This window comes from Camponotus floridanus, unplaced genomic scaffold (genome assembly GCF_003227725.1).
Source record: "Camponotus floridanus strain SB8 unplaced genomic scaffold, Cflo_v7.5 scaffold10, whole genome shotgun sequence".
Lineage (NCBI taxonomy): Eukaryota > Metazoa > Arthropoda > Insecta > Hymenoptera > Formicidae > Camponotus > Camponotus floridanus.
The window spans coordinates 37,457-54,044 of record NW_020229215.1 but is presented as its reverse complement, the minus strand read 5'-3'; the positions used below and the strand labels follow the sequence as shown (position 1 = coordinate 54,044).

At 33.2% G+C, this 16,588-nt stretch overlaps 1 protein-coding gene across 2 annotated transcripts in view; it reads left to right on the top strand.

The window, feature by feature from the left end:
* Window positions 1-1,010: 1,010 nt before the first annotated feature.
* The window catches only part of LOC105255331 (single-minded homolog 2), a 35,160-nt gene continuing 19,582 nt past the window's right edge, over window positions 1,011-16,588 (top strand). The window contains exon 1 of one of the 2 annotated variants that reach the window (XM_025409639.1): window positions 1,011-1,174. Coding sequence is in view for 1 of the 2 variants with exons in the window: in XM_020028812.2 (XP_019884371.1) it covers window positions 7,298-7,379 (82 nt within the window). In the remaining variant the exon portion in view is untranslated. Of the gene's footprint in view, window positions 1,175-7,154; window positions 7,380-16,588 lie in introns of those variants that run through there. The other variant, XM_020028812.2, reaches the window with a different exon arrangement.

Sequence of the window (16,588 nt, the reverse complement as noted above, 5' to 3'; positions counted from 1 at the left end):
AAAGAATTGATTATGTGTTTTCAAAAATAATAAACATTTTAATTAAATGGGAATAAAAATATATAATTCATATGCGCTTAAATGCCATTTAGAAAACGATTTGTGTTATTTGCTTAGCAAATTACAATCTCGTGTAAATGATTATTAAAGGAATGTTGTGCATAATTCATTAAAACGAAATGAATTGCATGAAAACTAGTTGAATATTTCCATTCCGACGGAGAATTCTAAGAGTGACAGTGTGATCAGTTTAGCTGATAAAAAATATAATATATCAGTGAAATAATATTTTCTGTTGCAATAAAAAATTGTAATACGAAAGAAATCATTTATCAATAGACATTGAAAAGAATAAATGTGCAAAAAATGCGATAAATTCGCGGATATAAAACGGATATTTCACACAGTATAATTCTAATAGCTTAATGAAAGCAGAACACAAAATTATTAAATAGTATAATGTCTAGAAACATAAAAAAAAAGAATGCAATTTTATTTCTGAAGTTATAAAATAAAACATAAATAATAATAATGATAATGAAATAATATTACTTATAACAGCCGTTTATATGTATAATGAATAAATAGCAGTGAAAATGTACAATAAAATTAAAATATAGCAAAAGTAAATCGTGAAATATTCAAAATACTACTTTAAAATAAAAATATGTATTTTGTTGTTAATTAATAAAATTATTTTCATTAGGCAATATTATATACAAGTAACTATTTCATAAATTTATCTATCTTATCAAAATTTTTCAAAGATAAAATCAGAATTAAATTACTATTACTATAATATAGCGCATTTAAATGTACAATAAATAATTAGATTTACGTCAACACGATTACAAATATAGTTGAGGTGATTAAAAAAATTCTTCGGAATAAAATTTCGAGTGAATAAAAATGATAAAATGAAATCTTGCAATTGACTCTTTCCGCACGCAAGAGGATACGATTGAGGAAGATGACGACCGAGTCGGAAATGGTGAAGAAATTTGAGGCATCTCTGAAAATGTGTCAAGTACCGTCGGCTTGATAAGAGTGCGCGTCTCCAGGGAAGTTGACCGAACCGAAAACACTTTCCTGCCGAGGGAGACTAATTGGTTCCTGCCTCTCTTCTCCCCTTCGACCCCGGCGGATTCCGATGAAAGGCCCGCTCTCATTAAAGGTTCGTAAAACAATCGATTGTGTATTCGAAGAATTACGCGTAGATGTTTAATATCGCAAATGAAAAAAATATCGGGATTATTTAAAAAGAGATACATGTACGTTCGATATGAAAAATGCAATATTATTTTTTAGTTAATATTAAAATATCAATTTATTAATGCTTATTAATTTATGATTAAAATTAATTGTTATTTTTTCCTAGCAAATTGTTAATTTATAGTTATCTCTACATAAGGCAGAAAATTTTCTACGTTTTTGATATGCATAAAATGATAACTTTGTCTCCTTTCTTTCTTACACACTTACATATTTTGAGTGATAAATATGCATTGAATATAATGCATATTCTTGCCTGTTCCTTACCGTCGCATATCTACAACAATCAAAGTCGAAACTGATGTCAACCCGCATTCGCATCGATATTTTCAATATCTTCCTTCGATATCTTTAATGTTTCGCACGAGTGATCTTTCGTAATCATTGAAATCTCCATATTTCGCACATTACGACATGCATCTGCACATAAATGACGTGAGAAAAAGATAAAAGTATTTTAGGCAATCGATCATTTGAAATTATCTTATATTTATATGTGTATCAAAATTATTTATACATGTGTCGGATTAATTTGATAATTTACATTAAATACTAATAAAATTATAGACATCATATTTACTCATTATTAGCATATGAATTGTTAATGATAAGTAAATAAGAAATAAATTTTGTAAGCTTGATACAGAATTGATGAAAGAAAATACATTATCATAAAATTGTCAATTCATAGAATTTGAATAACAATGTAATTACATTTAATATGTTTCTAGCAAATTTTGATATTAATTAATATTTAAATTGATAGTTGTTAAGTATTGCAATGCAAAGACATCTTTTAATATCAGTCTCTAATATAAGAATTGAATAAGGAAATATAGATTATATTATATTATTTTCTCACAAGTGTAATTCGAGTGTGCGGATGCAGGTAAATTGTTCGCATCGAATTTATCTTGATATTGTGTTACGGCACCCGCATGATTTTTCAGACGCGACACAGTGTATCCCTTCATTCTTTTGCCAATACTTTCTTGAGATTGATTTTCCTTTTAGGGATGCCATCTCATTCCAAAAGCTGAATAAATTTAAATCTTAAAAATTTATACCTTAAAGCATTTCTACCTCACGTAACATTTCACTCAATCGCGAATGTAAAAAATTAATTGACTTAATACACTTCTTGAAGATGAGCTTATGAAGGAAAATAAAAATATGCTTTAAAATATCAAACACAAAAAATATTGTGTTAGTCGATTTTTTTTCTTGGATGGCTTTTCTTTTAAGACGTAAAACAACTAAATAATTGGGCTTGGATAAAATTCTTCCATGAAAAAATTAACTCCCAAATTCGTTAATTGCTCTTAAAACATTCCCCGGTCATTAAATCTCAATCTAAATATTTTTCTAAGAGAAGTCGTCCTTCTCCAAGAGGACTATATTCTCTCGTAGAGAATATAATCGTAAATCTTCCGAGCGTGCCATTAAAATATCCATGCATCGAGAATGCACCTACTCAGCCGCCACATCGCGTCTAAAAGCGCCGTCGTAGCGAAAAGGGGTTGAAAAGCATGATTTATCCGCTCGTGAGCACGCGCTGCGCTTGTGAAACGGATCGTGTGAAACGGACTATTTTCGTGTCACCGTACTAACGCGCGAGCGCCGGATTCTCATTTCGCCGACGAGGACGAAAGAAAAGAAAAATAGAAGGAAATACGACGTTAGGTAAATAGAAACGCGCGTGTAACGCATCGCGGCAGCCGCGAAGGGGCGTGTCGCTTCCTGAAGCGATTTGTAGCAAGGAGACCTAGGTCCGCCGAACGTGATCCTTGCCCGTGATCCTGGGCCGCTGTACCCTTCCGCGACTCACCCAGCGGAAGACTTCTCGCGCGAAGACTTAAGGGCGTCTACGTCTACAGCTGTCACGACGGCGTGAATCGCCGGATTGCGCTCTTTGGACGAGAATCTACTCCCCCGAGACTTTATTTTCAAACTCTTTTTTTTAAATGTCGAATTACGTCGTGCTTGACGTGAAGCCAAACTCCTGTCATATTTAAATCCTTTCGATTAGAACGTGAGAGTAAATATTTCTCGACAGAGAAGGGATAACGCATTTTTTTACATCGTAAAAATAAACCTAAGTTTTTTGTGCGATGGTTATAGAACTCTAAAAAAAATATTCACAAGGTATTCTCAAAATGCGAGAGAATTCTTTTAATCGCGGACGGAAACTGTTGCTCTTCTCTCTTTCTGAGACTTGACAATTAACAGAAATTTTTCATAAAAATACGATGTGAGTGATAAAAATAATTTTTTTGCAGTTTTTAGTAGAATCACGTAGAGGTCCATACTGCATATATATGGCTCAGATTGTTGCATTGATTGATCGAGCAATCCGCGAATCGTCGGAGGCGGGCATTCACCGTGACGTGCATATGTATAACGGCAATAATAATAGTAATTCATGAGCGTGGTTCGGTCGCGATGGCTAATAATAGCGCGATTGTAATGGTGGTGGCAATAATTGAATGAACTGCGCGCGGGTGTACGCCTTACAACATCCTGGCACGTGCGTAAACAGCTCTTAGGTAATTCAGGATGACGCCTGACGCGTATATGTGCGTATATGCAAAACGCTCGCAAACAGCAGCGCGCTTTTCTACAGAAACACGCGCCGATCATTACTTCTCTGCGGGAGCGATAAAAATTTTTAACCCTTTGAATTTAACTCATACATCTAAATATTCAAATTTCTATATAAAAATCTCTAATAACTAATGTCGATAAGTTTATATATGCGTAATATAGACTTCATTTTTTTTAATTTATTCGCGTTATTATCATACATAAATTCTTTAATAAAATAAAATTATAATAAAAATATATTATGGTAGAAAAATTTTGGGGGCACTGTTTATTGCTGTTTATTTTAGTATTAAAAATATTCCGATGACGAAAGAGTTATTAAAGTCGACTAGTGTTTCTATATCACGCGTTATACTACTTTGTTAGGGACGATTATAAGCATGACCAACCGGAAGAGTTATAAGTTATTGACACATTTAGAAAGATTAATGTATGCATAATAAAATAAATATAAATGTTACGATACGCGATGATGAAGATTATATTTTACTAATCAATATTAACGAGTTTTGAAGAAAATGTGAAACAGAGAAAGTGTAAAATACTTTTTATTGTAAGTTGTTTTTCTAAAAATATGATATGAATAATGTTTCTCTCACAATCTTTTTGTTTCTGATTTTATTCCAATATAAAACTTTAACATAAAGAAATATATAATGAATCCTTGACAGATTGAATTCTTAAATAGCATCTCTGTAGAGAATAAAATTTTGGAAACTTCTCAAAATAAAATTTATTCGCGCTCATTGGCGCGTTTGAGTTAAAATTTTTATCAGTGAAACGAAATCTTAGGTGGAACAAAAAATTGGAGACACCAGCCTTCTCTTTCTGCCCCTCGTCCTAGGAATAGTTTACGCGTCTTCTTTTACTACCTCGTAAAATCTACGGGCATTACATAAAACGGAGTAATGCCAGAAACAGAGAGAGGCTTTGTCTCGCAGCTCTCTCGAAAGCTGCGCGGACGTAAACGTGTCTGGCGGAATCACAATGTATAGCGCATTGAGTTTCTCGCAAACGAGAAAAAAAATAGAGAAAGGAAGAAAATCTCGCATCGACACGTAAAAATTTTCGTTGCGGCTTATGTTTATGTTCTCCCTTGTTTATTGTCTCGACTAATTTAGCGTCAAACGATTTGATGCATGATGTATCGATAGTGATTTCTACGCGGACTGTTGAACGGAGAACGATCCTTGCTAATAACAATTAATTTTTAACGGTTAGAATTTTCTAAAATTAAAAATTCGCGATATAAATGAGAAAGTGTCGCCTAAACATTTCAAATAATTCGCAACGTTATAATATACAAGAAGATATGATTAAATTAATAATATTATTTCCGTAATTGATCTATAATATGATTATAGTTAATTTTTAGAAATTAATTATAATCATACTGGTAATATTAATGATATTAATTAATAACGATATTAATTAATAACATTATCTTCACAGCTTACAATTGATTTTATAGTATAACATATCATACTGTGTATCCCAAGTAACATTTTTTTACTGTCGGATTTCGATAATGTATTACGATAATCGAATCGGAAAGTCGATGGTTATAATTACGAATTGCAATATATGAATCTTTCTCTTAATATCTGATATAATTTTTAAGACATCCCAATTCTTATTAGTATTAGTATTATAATCGATTCACGTTATTGCAATGGCACTTTGACTCATTCGTTATAGTGTTCGATTTCGAATATATAGATCGATGCGAGAACACGAATTTCAATCGTGATTTTGGTCCAGACGCATTGGCCAGATTTCCCTAACTGTCCGGCGGTGGTTGAGATCAGAGAGGCCGCAAGCCGCAGCTGGGACACGCTCTCGCCCCGGATGACTGGATAGGTGAAGACGGCTTAAGCGTTTGGACATGTGTAGAAACACGAAACTCGATACTTCCTACATACCTACCGGACATAGCTATCCGATCGATATTAATGGGTGATCTACGATCTCGAGATTCGGGACTAACTGGCAAATCGCCGACGAATTATGAATATATATCTCCTTAAAATATTGTCGCAGGATGATATCCAAGATAATTTCATAAAAAACAATAAATCTAGATAAATTTTGTATCATATTTTAGATAAAAATAAAAAAAATATTGCAATAGAGTCAATGCTAAGCAACATTAACTGTCAATTGTGAGATCTTGTAAATAAGTGAAAAGCACCAGTAAATTTTCTTCCTTTTCTTAAAAAATTTTTAAAATAATAAATGCTTCAATATGCTGTCAGTGTATATAATAGACAAATAATATTATTTATATATAAAAAATGAGTAATATTTGAAGCGAACGCTTTATATATTCTTGATTTATCATGCTGTCTTATGAAATTAATAGCCGAGCATCTTTAATGTAACATCATATTGTATATTATGAAAAATGATTCATTTTATCTCATGTCTCTTTCGAACGATTGGCCTTTTTAATTGTTGCTGACTATCCGAGATACTTTGATCTCCAGTATATATGACATACATATCGAGAATATCACTAGCGAAACACGAATTGAAGGAGGACACGGATATAATAACAATTTAAAGGACTCTACACCGTGCTCGGATGAGCGAAGTGTATTTGTGATTTGATAATCTCGCAAAGACTACGAATCAGCATATCGCGTAATGACTAAGACGTTGATATCTCAAGCACGACGAAGATTGTTGTGTCACCTTAGCTCGCTTAGCTCACTTCAGCAGATGGCGATGCGCAAAATTTTCCTATCAAATTTAGAAATCAGCTTGAATTTAAAAACTGTTATTTCACAGTTTGATTTCAAGATCGTACATCAAATTTACTCTCATGTATTTTAAATTGGGTATTATAAGAATAATTTGGCTTTTTAGATATTAATATTTTTCAATATAAAAAATTCATTTTTAAAAATCTCGATAATTTAAATATTGTCTTCTTAAAATTAAGATGTTTGGAAACCGATAAGATTTCAATTAGACAATTTGAATGTTGTTTAGGTTACAATCGACATAATATGCACGATATATTTTCCTCATAGGATAACATCCTTTGTATATCAATATTCTCCGACGATTAACCGCTCGATTAGAGTTCCTTTCGCGCGCGTTTGCATGTGACACGCGTAACATACGCGCGACGTTGACACCGGTGCTCGTCATTTAAACGGGTACCGCCCTGGGTGTGAGAAACTCGTGCTACTCCCCGTACGCGTAAATCCCACATGACTAAAAAGAAGCCGATGGTGGGGGGATACGCGATGCCGGGATGTCGAGGACGCAAGAACCGAAGTTTAGTTTTGCTTAAGACAACCTAAGTTGCATCGTTCTTGTCCCCCGACCCGGTCCTTTCGCGGTCGACAGGGATGATTATGATTCTCGGAATCGGTTTCGGAAGATATTTCGCGCCTACAAGTGACCATGCGTTATGCCGTATCTAACCGACATTTTGAACATAACAATAAGTAAAATTTCCAACGTCAAAGACACAATCCTCAACGTCATGAACCGTGAGTGACATTTGTAACTTTATATACATTTATTTAATATGGAAAACATTTATTTATTAATTTTTTATTTTAAATAATATAATATATGAGTTTGTTACAATGTTTTTTATATTCTGCAGTATGTGAGACTAAAATGTAATTTAGACAAATGCAATTTAATCAAAAGATAGGGAACTTAATATTTTCTGTAAAAATGCGAAAAGGAGAAATTACGCGCATAATGGCTATGAAATCGGAAGTATTAATAGTCGTAACTATCGACGATATTCTTGCCGGACACGATCGGCGACTTCCAATAATCCCGCTAAATTAGCAGAGCGACCGGGTCCAAGTTCGGCCGGCGGGTTGTGTCGGCAGGTCGGTCCAGCGAAATGAGAGAGAAATCGCGAAATAAAAGAACCGACCGACGGCCGAGGGAGCTCTCGGTGGAATAATAAAAAGAATATCGCGGGTCGCCACGGTAGTCAACCCCTGGCCGGTGCTTATGGCACTTTGCCACGCGAGACTTGCAAATTTCGCCAGGTCCCTTTGCACGCTTTTGTTATCGTTCCGTTTCGCGCCAGAAAAAGATTGTCATAATCGTAATGTCTCATTGAAATTTGGGAAAATAACTGCACATGTAAATGTGAGAAATTAATCCGACACAAAAATTTAAATCATTTAAATATAATAGGATTTAAATAATATAACTTTTATGTCAAAAATTTAATACGTCATATATAATATATGTAGCAAAGAATACTCTTTTTTTCTACAAAATGGTTTTAGATACAATTAATTAGGTTTAATATGCAATTATATAGGACTGATATTTTGTTAAATTATTTTTCTTGGCTTCTGCAAAGAGTTTAATCTTAAGTTTGTAAATAATTTGTTGTTTATTTATTAATTTGTTATGTTATCTCTTGTTTATTTTATTTCTTAATTTTATTTTGAATTCCATGAAAATCTTCCTTATCCGGGAGTATCGCGATGGCCATCTGCTATGGTAACATTGTGCAAAAATAATCGTGCACGTGCTCAAAGTGTGATAAACATGAGCAACGCCATCGTTTCCCGAAATATAATCGCGCGCACGAGTTCGTACGCCGCGATACTTTAATTTTGCGATTCGCCGATACCTCCAGTTAGCATCACAAGTTTGATTACGATAGAGGATGCTTCGTCAGCATAACAGACATCCTTGTTGTTGTATCGGTGTCCAAGGTTGCGCTGTTCACGTTCAGCCTAAAGCTTTTCTCGGAAAGATACGGGTCAACCTTGAATTTGTTGCTTGTGAAAATTTTTCCGGCAACTAAATGATTAATAGCATTCGAACACTCTTAATTAATAAATAAATGCTGATATTACTCTAATGTTGTTGGAAATATTCAATTTTCTTTTATTTATATATAAACATGATTAAAAGTCGTTATATAATGCAACGTTTATATCTTTAGATTTATACAATCATTATCATGACAAAATTGATTGAAATATTTTTCTAATGTATTTCTAATGATCTTTTTCTAATGTTATCATTCTTTTCAATTTTTGTAATCATTCTGTTATAGTCACTTAATCTGATTAGAATATTAGCGCATCAATTAAAATGTGCGATTGTTATTCTTGCTAATTTTGTATAATTCAAATAAATATAAAGAATAGTTTATTTTCTTTCCTAATCAGCATCGCGCATCGTCCGATTCCCACGCGTGCAATTTGATGCTTTTAAGCGATTTCCGCGTCGCGCAACCCATAAGCCCTATACAGCCCATAGCGAAAGACGATGCGTTAGTGTGAGCGAATACATGCGTAAAGGTGAAAGAAAAGAAGTTCTATATCTACGGCACGCAGACAGGGCGGCATTTCATATTGGATATGTGACGGGCATGTAATTATCTACAGCAGAATTTACTGCATTGGATTGCTGCAACTAAACTTTTCTACAGCACCCATTTGAAAAATATGAATATCTATAAAAATACATCAAGATATAAAACATCTAAAATGATAGATGTCAATAATTTATACTTAACATATTATCATTTAAAAAATATTTTTGCAAGAGATAAATTTGTGCAATGAATTAATTCAATGTGTGAAAAACATATATCAAGCTATTTGCTTGCAAAATTATATTTTGCCGAAGGAATGCATGCGCTTAGAACAATCATTCTTTAATTAATATTTGCATTTTCATTAATATTTGCTTTCTTCTTCATGATCATAAGCGAACTTGGCGAACAGTCGATTTCTTCTCGATGTCAAACGACTCGTCCTTCTCTTTACACCAAGAGTCCTTAAGGCCTTTAAACCGGGTCTGTATGCGCGGGATACCTTCTCGTTCTCTGCTCCATTCTGCAACGTCCACGAGACGAGTCGTGGTTTACTGGCGAGTCGAATGGCGAAGGCAACGAAGTCCGGGGACTTCAAAAACTCACCGGCACACCCTCGCCTACGCCAATAAATTCTATTCCGCGTTACTTTGCCGCGAGCCGACGTGCGATGGATATTGCGTCCTTTCTTCCTTTCTCTCCCCGCGCCTTCATCATATTTCTTAACTCAGCGCGATTCTTTTAAAATAAACGTAACTCCCCTGATAGCGCGACAATTGCACTTGCCTTGCCGGAGATTTGAATGCTCGATGCGTTCATTCTAATCAGATAATGGCTAAGACTTAAATATTGAGTCGCTTTTTCTAGAAATTCTTTTTTTAGAAGAATCCTTTTTTAGAAATTCCATATTATTTATTCCAAATTTTCGAATAAATCTTCACTTTCTCGTATGAAACGTATTCGACGTATAAAATATTACAACCATATGATAGGAGGTCATAAAAAATTGCATAAAAAATGAATAAAATATTAAAGACGAGGGAAAAAGTGATAAAACGCATGTGATGTTATGTACATGATGATTCAAGAGTCAGTTAACCGATGATCAAACGACGCTCCTTAAATGCATCTTGCGCTCTCGAATGACATCTTCTTTTGCCATAATGTCGTTGAATTATGGGCGGTCCGCGATTGGACCTGGTCTGTTGGTACCGGCGGAATCACTCGGTTCATAAGGGGAGTAAATACTTCACGCATTCCCGATGCGTCTCACAGTCTTTACGGCTTATTATCACCTCCACGCTTGCGTCCTCTCACCCCGTGTGATACATCAACCCGATGATGATGGCGCACGCGGAACAAAGCGAGAAAAATACCGCGAGTGGATCCGCATCGATTCCGCGAAAGGAAAATTACTTTAGTTAGTAGAAACCGTAATCAGCAGTTAAGCGCGTAAACAGACGATAAACTAAACAAAGCTTTGCAAAATATTCAAGTAAATATTCAAGTAAATATACACAGTTGTAAGAAAAATATCTTCAAAGTAATAATTTATCTAAAATTTCATCTTACTTAAGAAAGAGATAATGTTTTGATTTGTAGCGTACTTGTTAAAAATTTCTAGAGCTATTAAATTATTATTATAATAAATAAATATGAAGACAGTCTACAGAAAAAATATCTTATTTTTCTGAATTAAATAATTTTACATGTTATTAAATTGAAAAATAATTGCACTTGCGAAGAATTAATTAATGAAACATCGCTATATCGAGAGCCTTGAGTTGCTATACAAAATTTACAATTACACATTTGATAAATATCATAGGGAGGTGATAACAATACACACATTATAATAAGAGCACAATCGCGTAAAATATCGAAGAATTTAAAGAGGGTTAAAAAATGCCAACGCGCGCAATGTATGCAATTGTGTTCGCGTTATTACGAACGTTATTAGGCCGTAATTTAAGACACGTCGATCTGACGATTAGAGCCGGGACTAACATACCATTATTTTACAGCTTGGCTTTCGGCCAGCTGACCCGACTTGTGCCCGGTGATTCGTTGACGTCACGGGCATTACGGACAACTTTTTTACGTTTTCTGCATTCGTTCCTGCATTCGTAAGGGCCATACGCACCGCGTGTCCTCTCGAAAGATTTTTTCTCGCGATGTCACGCGTGGCTGTGCAATATTTTGCTCGTCGCTCGATATTTCATTCGAAACATCGATTCCCGTTCTATTTTATATGTCAAATCAGAGATACAAATTATTTCTATTTTAATGAAAAAAAACATATGTAATTATATTTCTCGATATTTTAAAATAAAAATAATTGACGCATTTGGTTTCTCGTATACTGATTATGATTAATTAAATCTAGAAATTGCTTAATATAATAGTGATGGGAGTTTTCAAGAATAAAGGCATTGCAATAGTTATTCAGTTTATCATTTTTGAGATACGGATGGAAAAATAGAGAGACGAGTTTTAAATGCGCGTACGATAACGACAAGGTCCGAGTGATAGCATTCACGAATTCGCAACTTATCCGCGATTAATTTGCATACAATTGTCGCGAATGATTTGTATATGCCTCGGATAGCTTTATCTCGGTCGTCGGCGATAATTCCGTGCAAAAATGGATAATTGGTACCGCGCGTGTTTACCACTTGGGCACGTACATACGGTCGCGAATGATGTCACATGCTCGTCCTTTACAAAGTATATTATGCCGCAAAAGCTGCTTGCATGTATATATGCATTTGAATTTTTCCAACAATGTACGAATACGCGTCATCTCGATACACGCGTTATCGCGAAAACAGTGACTGTTGATGAATTATAATCTTTTTTTCCATGTAAAAATATCTTGATGAAGATAGAGGTAAAAGTAAGTTTGATTTTAAGAAAAAAAATATTACACTTTATATAGTTGAATTATATATTTTCAAATAATACGGAAAGTTAAAGTTTTGCACTTAAAATTTTTTTATTTACCGCGAATTATATTCAAAATATTCAATATTTACATTGTAAATATATGTAAAAAAATTATTTCGTATTAAAATATATCGAGGAAAAGGAAATGTTAAGATTAGGGGTATTAGAATTCATGAATAATTGATTTCAAATTAATTATTTAGAAAATATAATCGAAAAGCACAGCTTTTCTTTGAGACACTGCATTTTTTTATTTATTTTATATCTTCTCTCAGTCAGGAAAATATTGTAATAGCTGCATTTGACTGCGCGTATATATTCTGTACATCCGGTATAAAATATAAAGAAAAAACGTTTTCAGAGTCGCAGTTGCGAGTCGGATGCATTTATTATTTTTCAAATATATCAAGATGCACAAGGCGTCGCGTAGCCATTTTAAAAGCACGCCTGGACGATCAGTCACACTTAACGTCAAAGCTAAAGTGACTTAGTTTAGGGCTGTTTAAGGGCGGGCTGTACGTATGAAAGGACAAGAGCCTCGCCCATTCGGCATCGAAGGGTCGCGAGTGCCCGGCCACTTCTACCCTCTCTATTCCTTCGTTATGACAACGGAAGGGTGGCTTTCGCCCAATCCTAGTTCTTTTCTTTTACCGTTCTAAAATGTAGAAGCTTTCATATGTGTGTGTGTGTGTGTGTGTGTGTGCCTACAAATTTATTGCGATACAGTACAATCTGCTGTAATTTAATTATATTAATTATATCTAATGAAATCCGACTATTTCCACCAAGATTTCCATCGAAAGATTCGTACATTCCACATATACAATTAAGAAATATTTCTTCGATCTCGATTTTTTATCCTATATTCAAAAAATGTGTAATTTATATATGAATTAATTAATTACCTAGATAAATTGATGCGTGACTTAAATATAAATTACATATATTAACTTGATGAAATAAAATATTATTGTAAATACCTGAATAATTATCCAGGAAAGTGATTGTATCACACTATAATCTATTCTTTTTGCATTCGAAGTTCAATTTTTCATGCATTTCAGAAAAAAAGACAAGGAAAAATAAATATATATAATAAAAAACTTCTCTTTCTCAGTTATAATATGATCAGTTATATTATGATAATATAATATGGACTAGATAGATGGAAATATTGCACCGTCTAATAAGAGCTTTACGCATGTTCATTACGCGTTCACGCGTCTATCCATAGCGTGAGGCAAACTCTTCCCTGGAGCGCGAAGTTTCACCCTCGAATGTAGGGTTGTTAGAACCTCCCGCAGGCTGCAAGAGAAAGCAGATCTCGTCGTTACGCTAATTGTCGCTCAGAACTTCCATCGATCGTGTGAAATCTACGAGAACTAAGAGAGAAAATGCGATGCGCATAATTAATTCTTTCAAAAATATAATATTTTTTGTTGTCAAAGACATTGATTGCAGGTTGCTATATTTCTATTAAGAATCTACAAATTTTCTCAAAGAATTCATAATAGATGATATAAAATAATATAAAATATTCTTTGAGAACGAGAAAGAGAAATAGAATAATTTTAGAATCTATAACAATCCTGATTTGGATTCTTTTTTGAACCCTTTCGATATAAAGTGTCAATCGAAAGATATTCGGTTATTATGACGTTTAGCTAAAAGTTAAATGTGGCGCTGAGGCATTTAACGATTTGGTCCGACTATTGCCTTCTTGTTGTGTTACGTGAAGCACAGTTCTCGCGTTACAACGTCGCGATACTGTCGTCTAAACACAGACTTGAATTTATGATCAATAAACTACGCGATCTATCAGCCATGGCGCTTTCTCCTATTTCAAAATGCAACAAAAATACACTTAGTTGCACGCTTGTATCAATCTACAACACTCACAATGCAGCCTAATCTTCGGGATTATCACTTTAGATAAATCTTGCCAAGTCATACTAAGTTTAATAATTTGTTAATCAAATATATTTTGATATAGGCGCACATACACGATATGTAATGGGAAAATTTGAACAATGTTTTAGTAAAGTTTAAGTAATAATGTTTAAGTAAAGCTATTATTAAAGCGCTATATTAAATATTTATTTATTTTAAATGCTAATGCAATGAAAAGAATTTTTGAATATTTATATTAATATTTTGTTTAGCAAAGGTATACAATAATATGTTCTATTACTTTAATTAATACACATTAACAATATGTTCTATTACTTTAATTATAACCTCACCTTTTGTCAATCATATATATATATATATAAAATCATATGAAAGTAGATATATAAAAATGGAAAAAAATTTTTTTAATATTGAGAATTTTTTAGACTGCAAATATAATTAGCCCACCACAACTGTAACATTCGCGCAACGAACCATTAATTTTTAAGGGGGTTAAAGGCGAGTTTGTGCTTTATTTTCTTTCTTCGCACTTTCGCACGTTTTGCATGAGAGCAGCTTTGTTGCGAGACGGCGTGCACGAAAGACGCGTGGAAATTTGAGTTGCGCGTGTAGAATTGCGGATTGCACGCGCACTGGGTTGCTCGACTCATGAGACGGTGTTTGCCGGTTCACGAACAACATTGTGAGTAAGTGGAGTGCACACTGCAATAAGAAAAAAGAGGAGAAGTCGGGTACATTGTACCGTCTACATAATGGAGTGCAACACGTGCAAACGTGGACATTGCCGTTGCCAACGTTTAAAGTATCAAAATTATAATAGAGACAAAAAGAAAAAATTATTTATATAAATATTCCTTGTTATATTTTTCTATTATAAATTTCGAATATAAGAGATAGTGTAAAAATATATGAAAAAATGACATTTCTTGAAAACAATATTGAATAATAGTCAGTAGTTTCTTCCTATAAATTTCAACGAAATATACTATACTTTTATAATTTAAAATAATTTTTATAACAATTTAAAAAATATATAAATTAAATTAACAAAAAATTATATTTTAATATTTAAAAAATAAACAAAATGCGATAAAGATATTATGGATTTTTATCCAACCAAAGGACGTTGCATTTAAAAAAAATTCCTAATTAATTTGATTCATTCTAATGTATTTATTCTATAATTATGGTTGGCAACGCTTAGTCCGTATACTTCGTCTCTTAGGATCATACATGGTCAGCACAATGCAAGAAAAACATGGCGAGCCGTTTGAGATGAATGCGGTTCCAGGTACCTCCGAGTCGGCGCACTCCACGTGCGAGTACACGCGAGTGCAACTCGAATGCAGACGGGATTATCTGTCTAAGGAATGCGCCGCGCGACAGGAACGATAGAATTATCTACTTATATGTCTCGAATCGCGTTATCTGGTACACATCCTGAATCATCGTCTCTTGTCTGTGAGAAAATAATGAATTGAAGTATTATTAAAAGTAATAAATTAGAGCTCTTATCAGAAAAATCAAAAATATAGTTTTATATATTAATAAGAAAAATTTTAAATTATATTTGATTTTGATTATATTTTTCGAACAATCTACAGAATTGATTTTCTTTTCGCGAAAATTTTTAATCGGATACTAATCTTCTTCATATATGTAACTCTTTAATATTCAACGTTAATTATCTTGGTAATTAAATCTAAGATTAAAATTCTACTAAAATATAAAATGCTTAAAGTTAATTGAAAGAATATAAAACTTTGTTATCTATTCATCTTATGCACTTCAAGCATAATCCATTAAATTTTCATTAATTTTCAACTACATATTTTAAGAACTTTTTCGAATTTAAAATTAATGAATAAAATAATTTTATAATTTAATTAGTTTAATTAATTTAATTAGTAATAACGTATATATAGTAATTACTGTTTGATAATTATTTTCTCAATTATTTCGAATTGCGTGTCTATTTAATATTTATTATCATTATGTATTCTTTCAATTAAGGTGTAAAAATTAATTAATCTGAACAATATAATATGCATCTGGCAAATGCTTTCTCCCCAGTCGCAACCTTTAAAGCTAATGCGAATACTCCATATTGTCGTACGACTAGTGATAAAATGGATACTTCGTCGCACGATTGGAAGATGAAATCTGGTGATTCGATTGTTTGTTCTTTCAGTACGACAGCTACAACGGCTAACGGCGTAGCGTATTTTCGGCATAAACTGCACGCTGTATGCTAGGACACGCAATATGCTAATAATTTGGGCCGCCGTTCCACTGATCTTATGTCATCGACGTATACAGAAATCGAAACGAGGTTATAAGGTTGAAACAGTAATATTGTAAAAATCTGGAGGATTTTATATTTTTCTGTAGTATTTTTTTCAATAGCGAGAGAATTTATAATGGTATCTTTTTAAAAAAAAAGTTGCATTTAAATTTATCTAATATTTTATCTAATTTATCTATATTTTATCTAATATTTATCGCGTGTAAGGTAAATTTAAAACTGCGAATTAT